This window comes from Eretmochelys imbricata, chromosome 16 (genome assembly GCF_965152235.1).
Source record: "Eretmochelys imbricata isolate rEreImb1 chromosome 16, rEreImb1.hap1, whole genome shotgun sequence".
Taxonomy (NCBI): Eukaryota; Metazoa; Chordata; order Testudines; family Cheloniidae; genus Eretmochelys; species Eretmochelys imbricata.
Genome location: NC_135587.1, coordinates 4,563,292 through 4,589,132, shown reverse-complemented (window position 1 = coordinate 4,589,132; position 25,841 = coordinate 4,563,292). Strand labels below are relative to the sequence as shown.

The following is a 25,841-nucleotide window of genomic DNA, read 5'->3' as shown; positions in this document are numbered from 1 at the left end:
GGATGCTCTAAGTGGCAGCAGGGGTCAGAGCGGTAGAGGGGTCTGTGCAGCGCTCAGAGGCCCAGCTGGTTGGTTGAGTGGGGCCCTGATGCCATGGGGTTTCTCCTTTCAGCTTCAGCCCCTTGGCATTTAACCCCGCGTGGGACTCTGACTGAATGGACGTGTGTCCCCGAGCCCCGGCTCCTTCCCAGATCAGCTGTTCAAGACGTTGCTGGGAAAGCGCAGGGTGCCGCAGATCAGCCATGTTCAGGGACTGAAGCAGTGATAAGGGGACAGGGCTGGGGCTGGGACCCACACAGCCAATGGGGCAAGGGGCAATGGAAACATCGCCAGCAAAGCGGATTGTTGAAGGGCTGCAAACTTGCTCATGCCTCCTGCCCCACAGGGTGAATGGCACTGAATGGCACAACGCTCCTGCAAGGAATGTCCTGCTGGGGCAGCAGGAATAACTCTCACCACAGGAACTGGAACTGTATGGGGCCCCTGCAGTGGAGAATCCCACCTGCCCAACCCTCCTCACACACTTGTGTCCTTTTCCCATCTGCAAGGAGCACAGGGGCCTTCCCAGCCTGGCCAGCGTTTATTGTGGATTCCAGAGAAAGAGCGTGAGCTGGGCATCTGCTCCATGCCAGTCTGCACTGAGCCCAGCTCAACGGGCACAGCCAGGCCCTGAGAAATTGACAGGGGCAGCGCACAGGAGGTGGAAGCTGAAGGGTTGCAGGGCCGTACTGCGTCAGTGTCAGGAGAGCAGGGCTTCCTCATGGGGGCTCACAGCCCATCTGGGGACAGCAACAAGAGCGAGCACCGAATCAGGTAAGAGGAGGGAGGCAGTAGCAGTGAGGGGCAACTGGGCAGGGGATCCCGCAGAAGGGCATGGGGGCAATGATGGATTAGCCACTGGGCCAACGGGGCCTGTGCCCAGGGGCCCTGGCTAATTTGGGGTCCCCAGAAAAATGGGTGCCCCTGTGCCCCGAACCACTCTGCCTGCCTGGTGCTCTTGCTGGCCGCACCCCAACCCCACTCCTTGGCAGGAGCACGGAAGGGGTTGGGGAGGACTGCAGGAGGAAGGGATGGGCAGCGGGCCCCACTGCTCTGGCGCAGGGCCCCACAAAACCCAGATCCGCCTTTGTGTGGTAGTATCATGTGGAAGAGACATGAGCCTGGGGAGTGAGGGGGAGCAAGGGCTGGGAGTGAACAAACACTAGGGTTAGGACTACAGAGGAGACCCCAATCCCACCCCTTCATCACTTCCTTGGCCCAGCATCCACCTGGAGCTCCCCAGCCCTGGCTGAATAACTGGGCCACAGAATTCACTGGCAGCTCCCGTGGCCAAGCCCCTGCGCTCAGTATGCCTGCAGACATGGCTGGTTGGCTCCCGCAGTCTCTGGCATTTCCCTCTTCACCTAAATCTTCGTTTCTGGAAAGCAAATAGAGAGGGGCTGAGGGGAGGGGCACCACCTGGGCACTGCCAAGGGCCGCAGGCACCTTCCACTGCCCTTCAGTCAGCTTTCCTCTGAAGAGATAAGGGACGTCCTTCAGAGCCAATGATGGGGACTGGAGAAATGCCTCCTTATCCCAAAACATTAATGAGAGGGGTATGAGCCCGCTGCCCTGGAATGGACCCCGTTTCCCCCCTGCCAGGGAGCCCCCATCCCATGTGATCCTATCCCCCATACCCCAAGGAGCCCCACCTCTTCTGACCCTGTCCCCCAAGCCCCAGAGAGCCTCCCCATCTGACCCCATTCCCCACACCCCAAGGAGCCCCACCCCTTCTGACCCTGTCACCCATGCCCCAAGGAGCCCTCCCATCTGATCCCATCCCTCACACCCCAAGGAGCCCCACGCATCTGACCCTGTCCCCCATGCCCCAGGGAGCCCCCAGCCCATCTGACCCCATAGCCCAAGGAGCCCCACCCCTTCTGACCCTGTCCCCCATGCCCCAGGGAGCCCCTCGTGACATTCTATACCTTGGGGGCAGGGCCACCCTTAGGATTTATGGGGCCTTATGCAGTATTATTAAACTGCTGCCCCTATGCTCCACTGAAGGCCGTCCCCAGCCAGCGCCGCTGACCCCAGTGTGTCGAGGGGGCACAGCCACCACCCCCGCCTGTGGACTCCCAACCCCCCACCTCCGCCATTGCTGACACACACGGAGCTTCATAGGCAGCAGATGCTGCGGCAGAGGCTCAAGGCCGGCTTCGCGCTGTCACATGGGGGCTACACCTTACCAGAGCCCACGGCCCTCCTGCAGCCCCTTGCCACCTAGCTCACCACAGCATTTTGGCAGGAAGTACCAAGCAGTAATAACAACAACAATAATGTGTGTGTGTGTGTGTAAGAGAGAGAGAGAGAGAGTGTGTTGGGGAGTGTGAGACTGTGTGTGTGTGACAATCTGTATTGGGGGACTGTGACTCTTGTATGTGGGTGTGAGAGCCAGTCTGTGTGAGAGAGACAGAGTGTGTGTGTGTTAGGGAGGTGTGAGAGACAGTGAGCGCACTGTCACTTTAAGTCTCCCCCGACTAACATGGAAGTTTCGCCCCTCCTGTCCTGGCCCCGGCCCGAGACCAGCGGTGCAGGCAGGCAGGGTCCAGGGCCGACTCCTCCAGGCGGCGGTGGGCCGGGGCCGGGGCCGGGCTGCTGAGGAGCGAGGGAGGGAGCAGGGGAGAAGCCCGCCGGCCCAGCGCAGGACAGGGGCCGGAGAAGGGAGGATTCCAGCCGCGGCCAGTGAGGGGAATGGGGCTCCAGATTTTCGGATGCCCTCTGCAGCCGTATATGCTGCGTATGCCGAAGGCCGGCCCTGCTTGGGGGAGAGTCCTGTAACCCCCATAGTCCTCATTTATACATAATTTTGATCTTGCATATAAAGCATGCCGTGTAAGGTATCAGGTATCTGCTGAATGCCATTGTTCTATCTAAATCCGTGTATCATCAATGCATATGAAATTATATGAACTGTGTTGTATGGTTGTCACTAAAACACGCTGTGGTTTGGGAAGCGCCCAGATACTAGCTCTCCAGGGTCAATGACAAGGGAAGAGGTGTGTGTGTGTGTGTGTGTGTGTTGCTTCACCTTGGGACTCAGCAACGCCCCCCAGACATGCCTGGACTTGTGTTCTCCAAGCACATGGACTAAGGATGTAAAACAGAACACAGGGGCCCACTTCTGGGTCTTTCTCCTGCCCCCAACTTACAGGGCCGTCCCTAGATATTGTGGTGCCTTACACAGCCCCCCTGCAGGGGGGAAGGGGGATGGCCCCATGCCTCTGCAGGGGGTTATCCCCAGGCCTCCGTGCGGGGGGGGCTGCACCCAAGGTCTGTGGGGGGCAGGAGCAGGCTTGGGTGCACGAGCTGGCGGAGCGGGTTGGGGCCGGGTCGCTCCACTTCCTGCTACCCAGTGTTTGCAGGGCGCACCCAACTCCTGCTGCAGTCCCCCGCGGGCTGGGGAGGAGCAGGGGTGGGAAGAGGCGGGGCGGGGTGCGGCAGGAGTGGGGGCAGCTTTCCTGGCAGGCTCAGCCAGCCAGGGGATCAGGCTGGCCACTGGAGCAGCATGCAGCTGCACAGGACACCAGGAAATTTGGGGCAATTTGGTCCCCCAAATTTCCTGGTGCCCTGTGCAGCTGCTTAGTTTGCGTATGGGTAAGGACGGCCCTGCCAACTTATGCTGCAAGCAACAAGGACACTCTGAAGACTGAAGACTCCAACAGAGGAGACTGGCCCCCCCATCTGACCCCATCCTCCATCCCAGTCAGCCCCCCCATCTGACCCCATCCCCAGGGAGTCCACTCAGACACCAGTTTGTGGTCCATGGGGGAGCTGCCTGAGGCTGGCATTAGATGACGGGAAGGAGACTTTTCCACTTCCTTCCCTCTGCCCTCCCCCTGGCCCCTCTCCCTGCTGAGCTGGGGCTGCACAATCCCATGCCACCCACTAGGCCTTGCAGGCTGATGGGGGACGTGGGGGGCACTTGTCCTGCCGGCCGGGCCTTGGGGGGTTGTAACTCACCATCAAGCAGATGAAATTGATCTGTGGACTCACAGAACCCTGCAACAAAGGCCACATGTCAGTGTCCAGCACCCCACCTGTCCCCAAAGCACAGGGCGGGTCCACTGCCCCACGCCTTGCGCTGATGTGAACTGGCATCGCTGCATTGAAGTGAATGGATACCAGCTACACCCATTTACACCTGGCCCATGGATGTGAGGGGCACACTGGGCTTTCATGTCAAGAGACCTGGTGTCAGCTGATATAGACCCCAAGGCAAAGTGCCAATGAGTTGTCCCTTGGCTCATGGGCACACATCCCTTACAACTCAGGCACACTCAGCAGCTCCTCTCCCCGGGAATCCCCAGGCTGGAGCAAATCCTGCTGTTTCCTGCCCACCCCTGCACTAGCGGGCCAGGGCTCCTTAGCCCACACCTCTCACAACCGCTCGCAGCAGCCTCTGGGCCCGCTCACCTGCTGCTGCTAAAAAATCATCGTGCCGCCCCATGCAGGCCTCGAGCACATCCTAAAAGGGCACAGTAGCTCAGGGCCATGGGACCTTGGGGGCTCTGCTTTACCAGCACCTCCTAAAATCTGCGTCCCAGCTCCCTGACCAGCTGCCCTGCCACAACCTCCTTCTGCTTCTGTCTGGAAAGATGCCCACCAGCGATGACAAGTTCCCCAGTGCTCCCCACCCCATCTGAGTCTACACAGTGCCCCACAGAGCTTGCCCTGCTTTAGACTCGGAGCTCTGGCAACCTTCTGTTTGGCCAGGTCCAGCATGACCCTCACCGGGGCCTTTGGGTGCTACAGAAATAATGCTTTACAGGGTGTTTCTGGGCTTTGATGACTTCCAAGCTGCAGGTGGCCAAGCTAAGCTAAGCTGCTTTGGCAAGACAAGACAAAGGGGTGGGACGGGATGGTGGCGGAGCTGTGCCCTTAGCCAAGAACACCCTGCAAGAGCATTGGAGCAAACACCATTGTCCCTGGATCAAATGCACTGGGAGCTATTCCCCGGCTGGGAGTTAGGCCAGGGGGACAGCCATTCGGGCAGACTGCAGCACCAGGGGGTCCTCAAGCCCATCTTCATAGACTCAAAGACTAAGGCCGGAAGGGATCATCCTTGTGATCATCTAGTCTGACCCACCGCTAATCACAGGCCACAGAACCTCACCCACCCACTCCTGTAATAGGCCCAGAACCTCTAGTTTGAAGCAGCAAATCACTCATGCCATAGGCGCAAACTCCGTGGGTGCTCCAGCCCTGGAGTACCCATGGAGAAAAATTAGCGGGTGCTCAGCATCCACTGGCTGCCAAGCTCCCCCTCTCCCACCCGCCCCCCCCAGCACCTCTCCCCTGCTGGCGGCCCTGATGATCACTCCTCCCCCTCCCTCCTAGCGCCTCCTGCCCACCGTGAAGAGCTGTTTCACAGTGTGCAGTGCAGGTTGGCTTCAGGAGTGAGGGGGAGGAGCAAGGATGGGGGGCGCTCGGGGGAGGGGGAAGAACGAGGTGGGGAAGAGGCAAGGCGGGGGAACAGGGGTGGGAAGAGGTGCGGCGGGGCCTTGGGGGAAGGAGTGTAGTGGGGTGGAGCGGGGTCGGAGCAGGGGCAGGAAGGGGTGGAGTGGGGGTGGGGCCTGGGTGGAAGCGGGGTCGAGCACCCTCCAGGTAGAGGGGAAGTTTGTGCCTATGACCCGTGCCCTAAGTTCCCTCTAAGCTGCGCGGCCGCGCAGCAGGCTATCAAGGGCCGTGAAGGTGCATAGTGGGGAGAGGTGACTCTCGTCCAGCCCCAGAGCTGCCTCAGCCAGGGAGAGGCACCTCTCATAAAATCATAGAAGATTAGGGTTGGAAGATAGGTCATCTAGTCCAATCCCCTGCTCAAAGCAGGACCAACCCCAGCTAAATCATCCCAGCCAGGGGCTTGGTCAAGCCGGACTGTAAAAACCTCTAAAGATGGAGATTCCACCACCTCCCTAGGGAACCCATTCCAGTGCTTCACCACCCTCCTAGTGAAATAGTGTTTCCTAATAACCAACCTAGACCTCCCCCACTGCAACTTCAGACTCCTTGTTTGTCATCTGCCACCATTGAGAACAGCCGAGCTCCATCCTCTTTGGAACCCCCCTTCAGGTAGTTGAAGGCTGCTATCAAATCCCCCCTCATTCTTCTCTTCTGCAGACTAAATAACCCCAGTTCCCTCAGCCTCTCCTTGTAAGTCATGTGCACCAGCCCCCTAACCATTTTCATTGCCCTCCGCTGGACTCTCTCCAATTTGTCCACATCCCTTCTGTAGTGGGGGGGACCTAAACTGGATGCAGTACTCCAGGTGTGGCCTCACCAGTGCCGAATAGAGGAGAATAATCACTTCCCTCGATCTGCCGCGGCGGGGAAAGACACTCTACCCCAGCCCCAGGCTGCTGTGGCGAGAAAGGGCTGGGGGGAGTCCTCTCTCCCCATCACAGTCCCAGGGCATCTTGCAACGCAACCCCCTCATCCCTGGCCCCACCCCAGAGCCTGCACCCCCAGCCAAAGCCCTCACCCCCACCCGCATCGCAATCCTCTGCCCCATCCCTGAGCCCCCTCCTACACTCCGAAACCCTCGCCACACATCACCTCCATATGAGTGCACATAACAAAATTCTTTCCACACATGAATATAAACATTAGAGGGAACATTGCCTGTGCCCCAGGCTGCAGAGGAAGATGAAACCCCCCCACTGCACTGAGCAAGATGACCAGGACTCACCGTAAGTGGGGAAGTAGTAGGTGAAGTCCTCGTTCAAGTTCATCTCTGTGATGCGCTGCTCGAATTTACCCATGATGGCGTCACTGACCCGGACGCTGCGTCCTTTGGGAGGGGTGAAATAAAGAGAATCCAATGGCAGGCACTGTGTTCAGCCCCAGGACAGCAGTGACTGTGGAGAGTGGGTCAGGAACCATTCTATGGAACGTTTCTTGTCGGAAATGCCAATTTGTTGAAAGCGAAACTTTCCCAGTGAAAGGGGCAGTTTTGACAAACATTTCCACTCAGACATTTTTTTTTGAAATTGTTGAAATGTTTCATTTTGATATTTTCTAAAGAAAACATTCCAGTTTCTCTGTTTCAAAGCAACTCTACATTTAGAGGTGTAAACTACTTATACTAAAGAAACCCACATTTTAAATAGTCAAAATTTAAATGAAACATTTTGATTGATGCAGTTGACATTTTTTTCTGATGTTTAGTTTGTGAACATTTTTGAGATTTCGATTTTTTATCTCTGTTCTGGATGGGGCCATTTTTCAACATTTCAAACATGTTTGTGGGGCAGGAAAAGCATTTCAAGCCCAGCTCTAGCCCTAGGCTGGTGATCTTCCATCCAGTGTCTGGAGCCACCAGACCAAATTCAGCCCTCACATGAGCAAGTGTGACTCCTACCGCACAATTGAGCCCAGCCTCAAACCAAGACATTTGCAGCCTCCAGGAAGCGTTGCTGCCACGTGAAATAGAATCAGTCCCAAAGCCCACTGTCCTCACATTGTCCCACAGCAGAGCCCTACCCCTCCGGCACGGTGCCACCCCTATGTGTGGGGAGCAGCCAGAGCACAAACAGTGCTGGTTCTGGACCCCATGGCTATAGCCCTGAAATAGGAGGGAGCAGCCTGGAGGAAATGCCCTATGACACAAGCTGGGGCGCTGAGCAAAGTCACCCCAATCTAACCTGTAAGCAAACAAAACTTGGGGCAGCTTGTCTGGGCCCTACCCAATGAGGGCCACTAGTGCCCGCTGGGTCCAAACATTCCCCCCAGTCTGTCTGCCCCACTGTGCCTCAGTGCCCCTCCATGGGGAGGCAATTCCCCAGGGAAGCTAATGGCAAGGCCATGAGTCTGCACACCCACCATAGAGCTTGATGGAGATCTTCCGAAGCTTCTGGTAGTACAGGATGGCGTAGCTGTTGTAGTCTGTCTCCCCCACCACCACATCCACATTGCTGCCACGGCCTAGGAGCCAAAGCCATGGGATAGCAAATTATGGACTGGTCTCATGATAGTGTGTAGAGACCCCGGGCAGGGATCAGGGACCAGGGCACCATTGTGCTAGACTCTGTACTAACTGCAGTGACACTAGCTAGACAATGAAGGCTGGCCAGAGAAAGAAAGGGTGGTTCAGTGGTTATGGCATGTGCCTAGGACTCAGGACACCTGGCGTTGAGTCGCCGCTCCACCCTGTGCTTTGTGGGTGCCCTTGCACAATACAAGTTAGAGGCCTAAGTACTTTAAAACCCTGGTCCTCAGCCTGTCTGTGCCTCAGTTCCCCATCTGTGCAATGGGGTAATAGCCCAGCCCTGCCCCCCAGGGGTGTATGAGGAGAAATACATGAAGGACTGTTGCAGAGTTGTTGTAGCTGTGTTGGTCCCAGTGTATGAGAGAGACAAGGTTGGGGAGGTGATTTATTGAACCAGCATCTGGTGGTGGAAGGGACAAGCTTGCAAGCTTCACAAGAAGAGCTCTGTGGAGCTCGAAAGCTTGTCCGGATAAGCCCATCAGAGGATGGAGGATAAGCCCATCAGTGGATGGAGGATATGGCCATCAGTGGCTATTAGCCAAGATGGTCAGGGACACAACTCCATGTTGTGGCTGTCCCTAAGCCTCTGACTGCCAGAAGCTGGGAGTGGACGACAGGACGACTCAATGATTGTTCTGTTCATTCCTTCTGAAGCACCTGGCATTGGCCATTGTCGAAAGACAGGACACTGGGTTAGATGGACCACTGGTCTGACCCAGTATGGCCATTCTTAGGTTCTAATACGAGCTACCACCTTGTCTCTTCCATTACAGATTGTGAGATGTCACATACTATGCTGATGGGGGCCAGAGAATTAACACGGGCCTCTCCACCCGCAAGCTATGCCCTGATCATCAGCTGGAGTCCCTACGGGAGCAAACATCAATAGAAGGGCAAACAACAGCTTGGCGAAGCAGAATTGCCCCATGCTCACCAGCCTCCATATTTCCTGCCATGCTAATAACGGGCAGATCTGGGAGCTCAGCCAGCTCGTGCCTTGTCGCTAGCTTTGTTGTTTCAAAGCCCTGCCTAGGAACACGCCAAACACACCCAACACTAACCTCCTCCAGCCCCAGCTCCTCACTCACCTTTCAGGAGGAATCGCCCCTTGGCCTTGGTGGAGCAGTATTGCTGCTTAATCTCCCAGCATACTCCATCTCTGCGCATGTCAAGGGAGAAAGACAGCATGTGTGTTAGATTCCTCCGACCCAGCCAAAGAAAAGCCACCGCTTGGCAAGGACCCATCAAAGAGCAAAGGTTTCAGATGTGATGCATTCCACTTTCGTGGCTGCACCTTGCTGCTGTTTTCTTTATTGCCCTGGTTTACGTATTACTCATTCGCTGGTATTATTTTTACACGCTCAGAATGAGTTACAGGGAGAGGTCGATGCAGGGGGCACAGTTTGTGTTCTAATATTGACTCAGCGCTGCGGGAGCTTGGGTAAGTTACATGGGCCAGAGTTTCATCTGGGTGCTGAGCTCTTTGGAAAATGTGTCTGTGTCACAGTGGGAGCTGCTGGGGGCTGAGCTCTTGAAAACTCTGGCCCTGAGTTCTGAAATCTGGCCACACTGACCTCGAAGTTAGTTCCCTCCACCCTGGGTGCCCAGCTTTAGACACCCAGGTATCTAATATCAGACACCTAAAACTCACCCAAAGTGAGGATGTGCCTGATCTGTAAACAGAGGCTGATAAGCCTCCCCCACCTTGCGAAAGGGCCTCATGGGCTATGGAGGCAGCCGTGCAATGAAGTATTAATATGAAACATTGTTACGTTCCTCCTTTCTAAGTGCGTAGAGCACTGGGCTGGGACTCAGGAGACCTGGGATCTGCTGCTGGCCTGTTGCGTGACTCTGGGCAACTCATTTACCCACTCGGTGCCTCAGTTTCCCCCACTTGTACAATGGGGATAATGATACTGACCTTCTTTGGAAAGTGCTTTGAGCTCCATGGATGACAAGTGCTAGATGGCAGTGAGATGGTATTACCTACCTGTCAGCATTACCCACACGCTGTGGGCAGCCTTCATTTAAACAATGGAACTGAAAGAGCCAAGAAATGTGGGTTGCTGAAGCAGCCATCATTCTGACACTCCTTAAGGGGTGAGGAAGGGGGCTGGGCTAGGTGTCTGGTGACAGTTTAGGCGAAGAGAGTCATAGAATCATAGAATCTCAGGGTTGGAAGGGACCTCAGGAGGTCATCTAGTCCAACCCCCTGCTCAAAGCAGGACCAATCCCCAATTAAATCATCCCAGCCAGGGCTTTGTCAAGCCTCACCTTAAAAACCTCTAAGGAAGGAGATTCCACCACCTCCCTAGGGAACCCATTCCAGTGCTTTACCACCCTCCTAGTGAAAAAGTTTTTCCTAATATCCAACCTAAACCTCCCCCACTGCAACTTGAGACCATTACTCCTCGTTCTGTCATCTGCTACCACTGAGAACAGTCTAGATCCATCCTCCTTCGAACCCCCTTTCAGGTAGCTGAAAGCAGCTATCAAATCCCCCCTCATTTCTTCTCTTCTGCAGATTAAACAATCCCAGTTCCCTCAGCCTCTCCTCATAAGTCATGCGTTCCAGTCCCCTAATCATGTTTGTAGCCCTCCGCTGGACACTTTCCAATTTTTCCACATCCTTCTTGTAGTGTGGGGCCCAAAACCTGGACACAGTACTCCAGATGAGACCTCACCAATGCCAAATAGAGGGGAATGATCACATCCCTCGATCTGCTGGCAATGCTCCTACTTATATAGCCCAAAATGCCATTAGCCTTCTTGGATACAAGGGCACACTGTTGACTCAGATCCAGCTTCCCATCCTCTGTAACCCCTAGGTCCTTTTCTGCAGAATTGCTGCCTAGCCATTCGGTCCCTAGTCTGTAGCGGTGCATTGGATTCTTCCGTCCTAAGCACAGGACTCTGCCCTTGTCCTTGTTGAACCTCATCAGAATTCTTTTGGTCCAATCCTCTAATTTCTCTAGGTCCCTCTGTATCCTATCCCTGCCCTCCAGCATATCTACCACTCCTCCCAGTTTAGTGTCATCTGCAGACTTGCTGAGGGTGCAATCCACACCATCCTCCAGATCATTAAGGAAGATATTGAACAAAACTGGCCCCAGGACTGACCCTTGGGGCACTTCGCTTGATACCGGCTGCCAACTAGACATGGAGCCATTGATCACTACCCGTTGAGCCCGACAATCTAGCCAGCTTTCTATCCACCTTATAGTCCATTCATCCAGCCCATACTTCTTTAACTTGCTGGCAAGAATACTGTGGGAGACCATATCAAAAGCTTTGCTAAAGTCAAGGAATAACACGTCCACTGCTTTCCCCTCATCCACAGAGACCAGATTCAGGGCCCAGCAAGTCATACACTAGCTGGCTCTAAATTAATATCCACAGCTACATGGTAGTGAGTTCCAAGCTAAACTCCCTCTGAGGTCAGGGTCACTAGGGAGCATAGGCTTTTGGGTGAAGTTCTGGGCCCATTGAAGTCAATGGTTTTTTCATTGACCTCAGTGGGCCCAGGATTTTAGCAATTGTTTTTATCACATTACATCAAACATCCCAGGGAAAGAAGTGACCAAATGCAAAGCCAGGTAGCTGCCTGACCCCTGGCTCACTTGCCAGCTCTGAACCGAAGGTGAGCCAGAAAGTGCCCGGAGGCAGTGCCCTGTGCGCTCATGCAAAGGAAAGGGAAAGGTCAGAGAAAGGCACATTTGGGGACACTACGAAAGGGAACGTGGCCAGGAAATAATGAGCAATCCCCCTCCCCACCCCCAGCCAAAGCACTGAAGAGAGTCAGAGAGTCAGCCTGCAAGGCCTGTGGGTGGGTATGACATTCTGTACCTTGGGGGAGCACCCTGTAACCCCCCTCCTTATTCCTCATCTGTATATAATCGTGATCTTACATCTAAAGCATGCCTTGTAAGGTATCAGGGGAAAGGTTATGATCTGCTGAGAGTCATTTCTCTATCCATAGATGTGTATCATTAACGCATATGAGATTGTGTTGTATGGTGGTCACTAAAACATGCTGTAAGTTGGGGAATCAAGCAGATATTAGCTCTCCAGAGGCAACAGCAAGGAAAGTAACCAACGCCTGGGCAGGGTGTCAAACAACCCATCAGCAGCCATTGTCCAGCAAGGGAGCTACAATTCAATGACTCACCTGCATGAGGCCACACCAGGGATATTGCTCAACCTTGCCTGGAGACTCAGTAATGCCCCCCAGACATGCCTGGGCTTGTGTTCTAAAAGCACATGGACTGAGGGTATAAAACTGAACACACGGGGCCCAGGCTTGGCCTTTCTCTTGCCCCCACCTACGCTGCAAGCAACAAAGGCACTGCGAGAAAGACTGAAGACTGCAACAGAGGAGACTGGCCCAGATTTAAGGGACAAATCTATATATTAAGGACTGCAATATCCAGTGGGGTGAGAAAAAACTTCTTAAACTAGTTGCTGCCCAGTCTAATAGGGTTGAGAGGTTAGGCTGCTTGGTTATATTTTATTTCTTTTGGTAACTAACTCTGACTTTTTGCCTATCACTTAGTATCACTTAAAATCTATCTTTTATAGTCAATACATTTGTTTAACTGTTAATCTTTACCAGTGAGTCTGTGTGAAGTATGTGGCAAATCTGCTGTTTTGCAAAGGCTGGTGTATGTCCACTTTCCATTGATGAAGTGGGGAACCAATTAACAAATTTGCACTATTCATCTTGAGCAGTGCAAGATGGTATATTCCTGGGATACAGTGCTGGGAGCTGTGGGGATTTGGCTGGTGCCTTTCTCTGTGTGATTCATGAGTGGCTCTGGGAGCATTCATGCAATCTAGCTGGGTGTGGAGTCTCCACATGCAGTGGTGCTGAGTGATCACAGCACCTGGAGGGGTTTGCTGCTGGTCACCAGCAAGGAGTGTGAGAGACAGCCCAGGTTGGAGAGAGTTCAGGGAGCACAGCGATCCCACGGTCCCAGGCTGCACCCAGGGCTCCCATCACAGTGGGACTGTACTTCAGGTGTATGCCTCAAGGGGACAGATGCCTGCCTGCAGCATCACCACACTACACACAGGAGTAGGCTGAGGCTTTGGGGGAAGGGTAGTGCAGTGACTCCTTTGGGCCTGAGTTTTCAATGTGTGTGCCTGTGCACACACGTGTGTTCATGTGAATGCGTGTGAGTGTGCACATGGGTAGCATCGTTAGGCCCCCAAGCTGCAGCGTCTCCTCCCTTACCAGGGATAGTTTTTTCTCTCTCCTCATATTCCAGGTTCTCTCTGCAGGCAAAGGGGCAGGGAAGTGACTGAGATTCTCCTCTCCATTTCTAATCACGCCAAAGCAGTCTCGTGGAGTGGGGGGGAAATCTTGCTTTAGCAGGGTCAGCAGCAGATAACACGTTGGCCCAGTGCTGCAACGCCCTCTCTGCATTACCAGCTCAGCAGTGACCCCACGTCTTGCCTTCAGCCTTAATGGAGGTCTTTGTTGCTGTGGGCCCCGAACCAGCCCAGTTCTTAGCCACGTGTGCTTGAGCCCACTGAAGTCAAGCATGTGCTTTGTAAAACGGGGCTGAGTCCTTTTGCTTAAAGCCAAGTATGTGCTTAATTGCTGTGCTGAATCAGGGCCACACTTCCAAACCTCACCGCCCTCCCTTCCAGTTTGTTCCTCTTTTCCTTGAATGAGGAGCTCCCTGCTGAGGAACTGCAAGGGCAGGCCAAACCCTACACACTGGGCTGGAATATCTTCTGGGTAGAGCCAGGCAGAAGTTGTTTGCAGGCTCTGCCATGAGGCCCCCAGACTGCTGACTTCACAATAGAGGTCTCTTCGCTGCAGAGCCGCTGCCACCCACAGGAGACTCAGAAAAGCTGACTGGAATTAAGAGCTTTAATTACAAGCTGTATTTTCAAGCACAGTTCACAGTTTTCCCTTGGCACTTGTGCGAGGTAAGGAGGTAGCCACCTGCCTTGTAGTAATTGAATGGAACAGGTGAGCATACCTGCAGTACCTACTTGAGAACACTAGGGGGTGCTAAGGGAGTGGCTCAAAGAAGCAGAACAAGCTGCAGTGCTCTGGAGAGGGGGCCCTGGGGTAGCCGGGCACCTCACACTGACCCGCATCAGCACCACGGAGCTGTCGCGGCTCTCACACGGGGCGTCAGGCCTGGTGGCCTGGGGTGAGGAAGGGCTGCAGCTGAGCCCCAGGGGTCGTCAAGCAGGTCCTACAAGCCGAGCTCAGAGCACACAGCACGGGAGGTCAGGGCGTCTGATCCAGCTCAGCCTGCCGGCCCAACACGCGTTCCTCGCTGGGCCACTTACAGTTTCCGGAAGGTACTGACAGCCAGCGACTTCCCTTCAGAGGCAGCCACCGCCATGGTTGTTGCTTCCAGCTGGTGATTATATTCTCTTAGGTAGTCACATTTGGAGGCCACACCAACCAGCAACCACTTCCCTGAAAACTGCAAGAGGAGGAGGGGTTGGCACAAGGCAAAAGGGGGTTCCGAAGAGGATGGCTCTAGACTGTTCTCAATGGTAGCAGATGACAGAACGAGGAGTAATGGTCTCAAGTTGCAGTGGGGAGGTTTAGATTGGATATTAGGAAAAACTTTTTCACTAAGAGGGTGGTGAAACACTGGAATGCGTTGCCTAGGGAGGTGGTGGAATCTCCTTCCTTGGAAGTTTTTAAGGTCAGGCTTGACAAAGCCCTGGCTGGGATGATTTAACTGGGAATTGGTCCTGCTTCGAGCAGGGGGTTGGACTAGATGACCTTCAGGGGTCCCTTCCAACCCTGATATTCTATGATTCTATGATCTAAGGCAGTCACCTTCGCCCCATCCCTCCCGCAGCAAGGGCAAAACTCTGGCTGCTGTTGGGTCTTGAAGCAAGGACCCTGAGGAGCCAAAGGCAGGAGCTGCAGCATCTGAGCTGGTGGAATCCCTCCCTCTCATGGCTGATGGTGGCAAAAGTGCTTATTGGTGACTATCCACCAGAGGCAAGACCCTGACATACAGGCTCCCCGCTCAGCTCCACAGACATACACAAGGAGCGGTTTTAGGGCACCATCGTTTTGGTGCAGGTGCTGTCCCCATGGGCTTAACAAGTGTCTGCTTCCCCAGCGGCCAAATGAATTACACAAGGAGCAATAGATTGGGTGCAGGTTACAGTTAGGCAAAAATGCAGCATTCTTTTGGGTGACATTTACAAACAATATTTATAGTTTTGTTCCTGGCTACTTCGCAGCCCCCCAAATTTTGTTTTTTGACCCCGCACCTCCAACGTGCTCATGAAATGACACTTCTGGCATCAAAACACATAGACATGCCGCTGGACACTGAACCATAATTTCTACGTCTCTTCTTTGAAATGCTGCAGTTTTTGTTTGATTGTCTAACTTACAGAACTGACCAGATTCTGAGCAAAAAAGTTACACTTTGTGAGATTTCAGCTACATTTATCCTATTTCTCAAAATAGAAATTAAATGCACAGATCTGATGTTATGACACATACATAACAGTAGCACCTGATACCCTCCCTGAGACGAGGCCCCATTGTGCACGGGACTGTACATGCCCAGGGAGAGGCAGTCCCTGCCTCAAAGAGCTCACACTCAGGGAAACGGGGACAAGAGCTGCCTAAGCTCACAGGGCACAGTAGGAACTAGCACCTGGGTCTGCTGTCTCAGAGGCTAGTGCCCTGCCCACTAGCCCTGTGGAGCATGCCCCCCCCGGGGGTGATAAGGTTATCGGGGGGCTCAGGGCTGTGGGCAGCCAAGTAGGGCAGGGCAGCAGTGGGGAGAACGTGCAGGCCTGGAAGTCCCCAGTAGTTGGGGCAGGGGCACAGCCCAGCCCTGCCCCAGCAACAGGATTCCCTGCACTCTCCCTGCTGCTGCCCTGGCCTGGCCTGGACACCCAGCCAGCCCCAGCCCCAAGTATTTTAACCCTCCGCAGCCTGTGGGAGTGAGAGGCTCTTGGCAGGGGGGAGGGCAGGTGAGGAGTCCCAGGCCGCTCTGCACCGTGCTGCCATGGGCTCCTCCAGGGATGGAGCCAGCCAAGTCCTGATGCTGCCCTGGGTGTGAGCTGTCTGCACCCCTTGGTGAGTCACTTTCTGCCCAGATTTGAGGAGGCTGTTCTATGACTCCCATGGAGAAGGGAGCATAGCAGAAAAAAGTTAGGGAACCTATGCTTGAGGCCAGTGTGCTTGATAAGACGGGCCTGATCAGTATGGTGCTGGGGCCCCAGTTATCAATGTGGCCCTCTGGGTGGGGGTGGGGGTGTCTGGGCAAAGGGGGGTCCGTGGCTGGGCTCTGGTGGGGAGGGGATGCAGGTATCTGGGCAAGGGGGGGGCTGTGGCTGGACTTTGTGGGGGAGAGGCATGGGTATCTGGCTCATGGGGGCCCTGCAGCTGGGCTCTGGGGGATAGGGGGTTGGGTGTATTGGCTGGGGGGGCATGGCTGGGCTCTGGGGGGTGGACAAGGGGGCAGAGAAACAGGAACTGGGTAGTCATAGGGTTTTCTTTAACTCTCTACTCCTGGGGAGTTGTTGTGTGTGTGTGTGTGCAGAATTTTTAATTTTTTGACCCAGAATGCCCCCAGGAGTAGGCACATAGTATGGCCAGTGCCTGGGAAGCCTACTGCTTGGGCTGGTGGGCCAGTCCCTGGCGTAAGGGCATCACAGTGGCCACAGGGCAGCTTGTGGGGACTTGGATTCCCTTCCTCCACCCACAGCTCTCCAGCACAAAGCCCTTTCCCTGTGGCTTTGTGGAGAGAGGTTGGATCTGGCCCCATGTTTCTATAGCATCTCCCAGCTGTAGCTTTCTAGGCACCTTAGCAATCACACAGGAGCTCCCCAGGGACTGCAGCAGGTTAGCTGTTGAGAGCCAGAAGCTGGGGCAGGGGAAAGCGCTGTCTTTCCGCATGTCCTTTCTCAGTTTGTCCTCAGGGGCACTGCACCCAGCTGCCCGCCTAAGAAACACCAGGCTGGATCAGGAGTGCTGGAGACTGGGCCCCTGGCTGGGGTTCTCTGCGGATGGGCATACCACAAGCAGCAGCAGCGTGAGCTCCCGTCCTAACCAATCTCAGACCTCTGCAGTACGCACACACACCTCATGGCCCCCTGAGTACTTAGCGTCTCTGCTGAGGCTACGGGGGGGAAACTGGAGTGAGACTGCAGACCGCTGAGTGTTCAGCACGTTCAGCTCGAGGAGCCTTGGGACCCTTCACTGACACCCTGCTGAGGTACCCCCAGTGCGTCACAGCCACAGAGGAGATTGCAGCCCCCCTAAGCAGCCCAGAATCTTTAGCATGCACTGGAGCAGCTTGTGCTTTTCACTCTGGAGGTCCCCGGTTCAATCCTGATTGAATATTGGCCAAGGTAGCAGCCATCACCCAAGCCCGTCTCTTGGGGCAGGGCACCAAAGCAGAAGGGCAAACCGAAACACCTGCTTGGCAAGTTATGGAGCAGGTGAGCATCTCTAGGACAGAGGACCCTCCGGGGAGCTGTGCCTGGGATGCCCAGCGCTCCCTAGTCCCTCCCTCACCTGCTGGAGGTCAAAGTTCTCCTGTATCTTGATCTTCTCAAAGTGACTCTCCAGGGCTGGGGGCCTCCTTTGTCTCTTCCCAGGAGCAAGTGAAGCAAGAAGGAGCACGAGGAGCAGGATGGGTGCGGCAGACACCATGTTCTCTCCCCAGGACCATCTAAGCCCCTTGGTGAATCCGGCTGTGGTTGGTGGGGCCCTGAGGGAGGGGAGGGCTGAGCTGGTTGGTTATTAAGCCACTCTGCTTCTCTTACTGGAAGTGACCAGAAGCAAATCTCTAGGCTGTTTACATAGCAGGGGACTGTGTTACTAAAGCTCCCCTGCCCCCGCAAACTATGCCCCGCACAGGGGAACAGCCGTGCAGTCCAGGAGTCCCTGAACGTCCAGGCAGCTCTCCCAACCCTTGGTCACGGGTCTCAGGGCTCTCCCCAGCCCAGCAAGCCAAAGGTAACATCCCATAATACACCTCCCTGTGCAATACTCTGGTCGAGCCAGAACCTGAGTTACCTCACGTGCAGAGGGAGAGCCGAGCAGGGAGAGCCGTGCTGCTGCTCACTGCAAGAAGGCCAGGAGGAGCTGGCATTGACCTCCTACAAATGACAAGTGACAGAGAGACCACCTGAGGAAAGGGGCTTACCTAGCAAAGCCAGAAACCGGGCTGACTTCCAGCAAGCCTAAGGCCCGCACTCACCAAAGCACTTCAGCACATGCTTCAATCCAACCCTAGTCAGCACTTAAGCACATGCTTAACTGTAAGCACTGGAGGTAATGGGGCTTCTTTGCTGACTGGGATCCTTCTAGCCTTGACTTCAGTAAAGCTATTTTTGCTCCACCTTCCTGGTATTTTCCTATATTACTTCCTGATGTCTGGTCAGCTTTATGCCAGGAAGCAGGAGGACTGCTAACCCGGAGACTTCTCACTCAGGGGTGGCAGGTTTGTAGAAATTTTGGTGGTGCCCAGAACCCGCCCCTGCCCAAACTCCTCCCCCCACCTGCCCAAGGCTCTGGGAGGGAGTTTGGGTGGAGGAGGAGGTCTGGGGTGCAGGCCCTAGGCTGGAGCAGGGGATTGGGGTGCAGGCTCTGGGAGGGAGTGGGTGTGGAGGGAGGGGGTGCAGGTTCTGGGAGGGAGTTTGGGGATGGGAGGGAGTGCAGAGGTGAAAGCTGTGGGGTGTGGCTGCAGATGAGAGGTTTGGGGTATGGGATGGGCTCTGGACAAGAGTAGGGGTGTAGGGGTGAGGGCTCTGGAGCTAGGAATAAGGAGTTTGGGGTGTGGGAGGGGCTCAGGGTGAGAGTAGGAGTGTGGGGGTGAGGGCTCTGTCTGTGGCTGGGTGGTTTGGGGGTTAGAAAGGCTCAGGGCTGGGGCAGAGGGTTGGAGTGCAGGGGGATGAGGGCTCTGTCTGGGGCTGGAGATGAGGGGTTTGTGATGTTGGAGGGGGCTCAGGGCTGGGGCAGAGGGTTGGGGTGCAGGGGGATGAGGGCTCTGTCTGGGACTGGGGATAAGGTGTTTGGGGTGTTGGAGGGGCTCAGGGCTAGGGTAGAGGGTTGAGGGTGCAGTGGGGGGGGGCTGAAAGCTTTGGCTGGGGGGTGTGGGCTCTGGGGTGGGGCACGGCTGGGGATAAGTTTGGTGTTCAGGCAGGCTGCTCTGGGACAGGGGCCAGAGAGGACGACTCCCCCCAGCCCTTTCCCTGAAGGCAGCAGCGAGCTCTGGGGGAGGAGCCCCCTTTCCCGCCCCCCGAGCAGCACACTCCCCCCCACCACTGTCAGCGCATGTGGTCCTAGGGCCCCTCTCAGGCCCAGGAATCTCCCTTGCCTCCCCCGTGGTGGGTGCTGGGGGGGAGCTGCGTGCACCTCCTCCCCTGCTGTTGCCCCTGCCTGTAGCCTCACTGGGGGTGAGGGATGGGGCTGCCCCTTGCCCAGCGTGAGGCAGGAGCGGTGACTGCGGGCGGGGGGGCCCCATTTACTGGTGGAGGGTCCCGCCGGAAAAGGGAAGGGTCTGAGGTGGAAGGGCAGGCTCAGCGTCAGTCTGCCCTGGCAACGGTGTGCGGGGCACTAGGACCCTGCGGCAGCAGTTGCTGCAGGGAGGCAGCATGGAACTGCAGGGCAGAGGCAGGGACGCGCTGCTCCAGGGCCCGGGGGGTTGGGGGCAGCAGGTGCGGTGGGGGACACCTGGCCCCAAATATGGGTGGAGCTGGGCCACTGGGCTCTGAATATTGCTGGTGCCAAGGCACCACGTGGAGATATAACTCGCACCCCTGCTATCACTGTTATATTTTGACAGGTTCAGAGAAGCAGCCGTGTAAGTCTGTATCCGCAAAAAGAACAGGAGGACTTGTGGCACCTTGGAGACTAACAAATTTATTTGGGCACAAGCTTTCGTGAGCTACAGCTCACTTCATCGGATGCATTCAGTGGAAAATACAGTGGGGAGATTTATATACACACAGAACATGAAACAATGGGTGTAACCATACACACTAACCAGAGTGACCAGGTAAGGTGAGCTATTACCAGCAGGAGAGCAGGGGGTGGGGGGAACCTTTTGTAGTGATAATCAAGGTGGGCCATTTCCAGCAGTTGACAAGAACGTCTGAGGAATGGGGGGATAAATATGGGGAAATAGTTTTACTTTGTGTAATGACCCATCCACTCCCAGTCTCTATTCAAGCCTAAGTTAATTGTCTCCAATTTGCAAATGAATTCCAATTCAACAGTTTCTCACTGGAGTCTGGATTTGAAGTTTTTTTGTTGTAATATCGCAACTTTCATGTCTGTAAGCGCATGACCAGAGAGATTGAAGTGTTCTCCGACTGGTTTATGAATGTTATAATTCTTGACATCTGATTTGTGTCCATTTATTCTTTTATGTAGAGACTGTCCAGTTTGACCAATATACATGGCAGAGGGGCATTGCTGGCACATGATGGCATATGTCACATTGGTAGATGTGCAGGTGAACGAGCCTCTGATAATGTGGCTGATGTGATTAGGCCCTATGATGGTGTCCCTTGAATAGATATGTGGACACAGTTGGCAAGGGGCTTTGTTGCAAGGATAGGTTCCTGGGTGAGTGATTCTGTTGTGTGGTGTGTGGTTGCTGGTGAGTATTTGCTTCAGGTTGTGGGGCTGTCTGTAAGCAAGGACTGGCCTGTCTCCCAGGATCTGTGAGAGCAATGGGTCGTCCTTCAGGATAGGTTGTAGATCCTTGATGATGCGTTGGAGAGGTTTTAGTTGGGGGCTGAAGGTGACGGCTAGTGGCGTTCTGTTATTTTCTTTGTTAGGCCTGTCCTGTAGTAGGTGTCTTCTGGGTACTCTTCTGGCTCTGTCAATCTGTTTCTTCACTTCAGCAGGTGGGTATTGTAGTTGTAAGAATGCTTGATAGAGATCTTGTAGGTGTTTGTCTCTGTCTGAGGGGTTGGAGCAAATGTGGTTGTATCGTAGAGCTTGGATGTAGACGATGGATCGTGTGGTGTGGTCTGGATGAAAGCTGGAGGTATGTAGGTAGGAATAGTGGTCAGTAGGTTTCCGATATAGGGTGGTGTTTATGTGACCATCGCTTATTAGCACCATAGTGTCCAGGAAGTGGATCGCTTGTGTGGACTGGTCCAGGCTGAGGTTGATGGTGGGATGGAAATTGTTGAAATCATGGTGGAATTCCTCAAGGGCTTCTTTTCCATGGGTCCAGATGATAAAGATGTCATCAACGTAGCGCAAGTAGAGTAGGGGCATTAGGGGACGAGAGCTGAGGAAGCGTGTTCTAAGTCCGCCATAAAAATCTTGGCACACTGTGGGGCCATGCGGGTACCCATAGCAGTGCTGCTGATTTGAAGGTATACATTGTCCCCAAATGTGAAATAGTTATGGGTGAGGACAAAGTCACAAAGTTCAGCCACCAGGTTTGCTGTGACATTATCGGGGATACTGTTCCTCACGGCTTGTAGTCCATCTTTGTGTGGAATGTTGGTGTAGAGGGCTTCTACATCCATCGTGGCCAGGATGGTGTTTTAAGGTAGATCACTGATGGATTGTAGTTTCCTCAGGAAGTCTGTGGTGTCTCGAAGATAGCTAGGAGTGGTGGTAGCATAGGGCCTGAGGAGGGAGTCTACATAGCCAGACAATCCTGCTGTCAGGGTGCCAATGCCTGAGATGATGGGGCATCCAGGATTTCCAGGTTTATGGATCTTGGGTAGCAGATAGAATACCCCAGGTCAGGGTTCCAGGGGTATGTCTATTGTTCTTGTGCTTTTTCAGGGAGTTTCTTGAGGAAATGGTGTAGTTTCTTTTGGTAACCCTCAGTGGGATCAGAGGGTAATGGCTTGTAGAAAGTGGTGTTGGAGAGCTGCCTACCAGCCTCTTGTTCATATTCCGACCTATTCATGATGATGACAGCACCTCCTTTGTCAGCCTTTTTTATTATGATGTCAGAGTTGTTTCTGAGGCTGTGGATGGCATTGTGTTCTGCACGGCTGAGGTTATGGGGCAAGTGATGCTGCTTTTCCACAATTTCAGCCCGTGCACATCGGCGAAAGCACTCTATGTAGAAGACCAGTCTGCTGTTTTGACCTTCAGGAGGAGTCCACCTAGAATCCTTCTTTTTGTAGTGTTGGTAGGAAGGTCTCTATGGATTAGTATTTTGTTCAGAGGTGTGTTGGAAATATTCCTTGAGTCGGAGATGTCGAAAATAGGATTCTAGGTCACCACAGAACTGTATCATACTCGTGGGGGTGGAGGGGCAGAAGGAGAGGCCCCGAGATAGGACAAATTCTTCTGCTGGGCTGAGAGTATAGTTGGATAGATTGACAATATTGCTGGGTGGGTTAAGGGAACCACTGTTGTGGCCCCTTGTGGCATGTAGTAGTTTAGATAGTTTAGTGTCCTTTTTCTTTTGTAGAGAAGCAAAGTGTGTGTTGTAAATGGCTTGTCTAGTTTTTGTAAAGTCCAGCCACAAGGAAGTTTGTGTGGAAGGTTGGTTTTTTTATGAGAGTATCCAGTTTTGAGAGCTCATTCTTAATCTTTCCCTGTTTGCTGTAGAGGATGTTGATCAGGTGATTCCGCAGTTTCTTTGAGAGCGTGTGGCACAAGCTGTCAGCATAGTCTGTGTGGTATGTAGATTGTAATGGATTTTTTACCTTCAGTCCTTTTGGTACGATGTCCATCGGTTTGCATTTGGAAAGGAAGATGATGTCTGTCTGTATCTGTACGAGTTTTTTCATGAAGTTGATAGATTATATTTTGTTAACATTACAGTTCAAATTCTGCTCTTCAATACACCTGTATAAATTCAGCATAACTCCCTGGGCTCCAGTTCAGGCCAAACTTGCTTTTTAAAACATATTCAGCTATTTGCTCAAGCATATCCAGAGGTGCTGGGACAATGTGTAAGGGGGCGGGAGGAGCGCTGAGAGCCACTGAACCAAACTGTAAACCCTGGATTAAATTGCAGCAAGGATGGTTTAGGTTGGACGTTAGGAAAAACTTCCTAACTATCAGGGTGGTTAAGCACTGAAATAAATTGCCTAGGGAGGTTGTGGAATCTCCATCGTTGGGGATTTTTAAGAGCATGTTGGACAAACACCTGTCAGGGATGGTATAGGTAATACTTAGTCCTGCCATGAGTGCAGGGGATGGGACTATATGACCTCTTGAGGTCCCTTTCACTTCTATGAGTCTATGATATGATGGAAACCACTTCGAGCCAGAGGGGTGCTGCAGCAACCCCCACACCCCTAGTTCCAGCACCTCTGAGCATATCCTGTTGGAGTGAGTTCTACAAATTAACAAGAAGGAAGTGGCCACATGACATCTCCCGCTCTTGTGGGTCCAGGGAGTGAGAGCTGGGGTGGGCTGCAGATTGACCCCAGATCTCCCAGGGCAGGGTAGAGCAGAACACTAGTGCCAGACCTGCTTGATGAGAAACAAGCTCCCAAGCCATTGTTTAGGCTCTGTTTTCTTTGGCCTCTGCAAAGCTCCGCTGCTCAAAAGTCTTGTCCATACAGAGAGCTTGGGCTTTGACTGATCATCTCTGGCACAAAAAGTGTTTACGGTCTGTTTTTTTAACCTTATAAAAGTGTGGCAATTCTCCAAAAAGGGTAATTTTTTTTTTAGTTTAATGTACCCACGCTACCCACAACCACATCAGACATCATCAGAAAGCTTGTTTTATGGATGTTGAGATGAAGCGCGATGTGGCATTGCCAAGTCTGGCATAAGCCTGTAGGCGAAGTGAAACAACAGCCACATGAGACAGTGTCTTCGTTTTGCCCAGTTCCACAAACACTGCAACAGGACTTGGACTACAGATTTTACTGTTTAGGGAAATTTCAGCAGCTTAATGTGGTGGGTTTTGGTCAAAGCTATCAAACAACAATAAATTAAAAGATTTGTATTGTTTTGCATGGGCAAGGGTGTGGTTTTTTTTCAGAAATGATAAATCTGTTTAGAAGGTGGCAAAAACAGCAACTATCAACATTTTGCACTATACTACCGTGCAATGTTTTCACATTACATATTCTGAATTGTCAAAGTATCTCACAAGTGATTATAATCAGTTTTGACTTTTCCAGTAGAAATTTACTGACCAGATCAATCTCCCACTGCAGGCTGGGCACCAGCAGCCGTAGATTGCATGCCCATACTTTGTGCTGCATAATGGGTAGATATAAATGTACAGGAAATCCTAATCAAACGTTTCTCCATTTGTAAGCCTTTGTACGTACAATGTAGCATCTATTCTGCCTTGTAGAAGGTTTTAATTTGTAATTGCTTATGCCTGCAGTACTAGCTGTTGAACTATTCTAGAAACTAGCTTTTTAATTCAGTGACACTATGCACAGGTCAGTATCAGTGTTACAGATGACAACACACAGCTTCATCATGGGCTTCAGTCAAAGTGCTCACAGAACAAAAAGGGCCATTTTGTGTACGTGTAATTCATGACATAGAAACCTTTGAGGAAGCAACCAATCTCAGGGAGGCAGCACATCAAAGCAGAGATGATGACACGTTGCGCTGAACATCTGTGGAAAACTTGATTGCTAAGGATGCACTTTATCACTCACCTGCCTTTCTTCCTACTTGAGTGAAACTAATCTTAAAGTAAAACCAGCTAGTTGCACAGCAACAATACAGTCATAGAATCATAGAATATCAGGGTTGGAAGGGACCTCAGGAGGTCATCCAGTCCAACCCCCTGCTCAAAGCAGGACCAATCCCCAATTAAATCATCCCAGCCAGGGCTTTGTCAAGCCTGACCTTAAAAACTTCTAAGGAAGGAGATTCCACCACCTCCCTAGGTAACACATTCCAGTGCTTCACCACCCTCCTAGTGAAAAAGTTTTTCCTAATATCCAACCTAAATCTCCCCCACTGCAACTTGAGACCATTATTCCTCATTCTGTCATCTGCTACCACTGAGAACAGTCTAGATCCATTCTCTTTGGAACCTCCTTTCAGGTAGTTGAAAGCAGCTATCAAATCTCCCCTCATTCTTCTCTTCTGTAGACTAAACAATCCCAGTTCCCTCAGCCTCTCCTTGTAAATCATGTGTTCCAGTCCCCTAATCATTTTTGTTGCCCTCCACTGGACTCTCTCCAATTTTTCCACATCCTTCTTGTAGTGTGGGGCCCCAAACTGGACACAGTACTCCCGATGAGGCCTCACCAATGTCGAACAGAGGGGAACGATCACATCCCTTGATCTGCTGGCAATGCCCCTACTTATACATCCCAAAATGCCATTGGCCTTCTTGGATACTGTTGACTCATATCCAGCTTCTCGTCCACTGTAACCCCTAGGTCCTTTTCTGCAGAACTGCTGCCTAGTCACCCTATGACACCGCATTTTATCACCTGATTGAAGAGACAGACAATGATCTTATGTACAACAAGAAGGCTCTTCTCCTGTCCAAGCTACTACAAAGATATAAAGGCATATTCTCTCCAATGTAGAAACTGCAAGCCATTCCAGTCGCAAATTACAGGCAAGATTAGAAAAACACTATGGTTCTGCAATTTCATTCCATGCACAGCACAGACAAAGCAAATCTACAGTTGTTCTATGCAGCATAATAACATTACATGATGCTATCCAAACTGCTAGTCATCTGAAGCAGGAAAGTAGCTCACGAAAGCTTATGCTGTAATAAATTTGTTAGTATCTAAGGTGTCACAAGTCCTCCTTTTCTTTTTACGGATACAGACTAACATGGCTGCTACTCTGAAACCAAATATTTTGTGGATTTTCTTCTGGAAAGTGAGCCTGATGAACAGCTTTCAAATGAACAAGTGGTTTTGTATAATG

The 25,841-nt window shown here is 52.9% G+C and overlaps 1 protein-coding gene across 1 annotated transcript; it reads right to left on the bottom strand.

The window, feature by feature from the left end:
• Nucleotides 1–758: 758 nt before the first annotated feature.
• On the bottom strand, nt 759–17,687 carry C8G (complement C8 gamma chain). Its single transcript, XM_077836227.1, has 7 exons — nt 17,550–17,687; nt 14,333–14,472; nt 9,112–9,182; nt 7,858–7,959; nt 6,725–6,826; nt 3,929–4,041; nt 759–779 (listed from the first exon to the last, which is right to left on the bottom strand). Exons 1-7 carry the CDS (start codon nt 17,685–17,687, stop codon nt 759–761), a joined length of 687 nt encoding a protein of 228 aa, XP_077692353.1.
• Nucleotides 17,688–25,841: the final 8,154 nt, after the last annotated feature.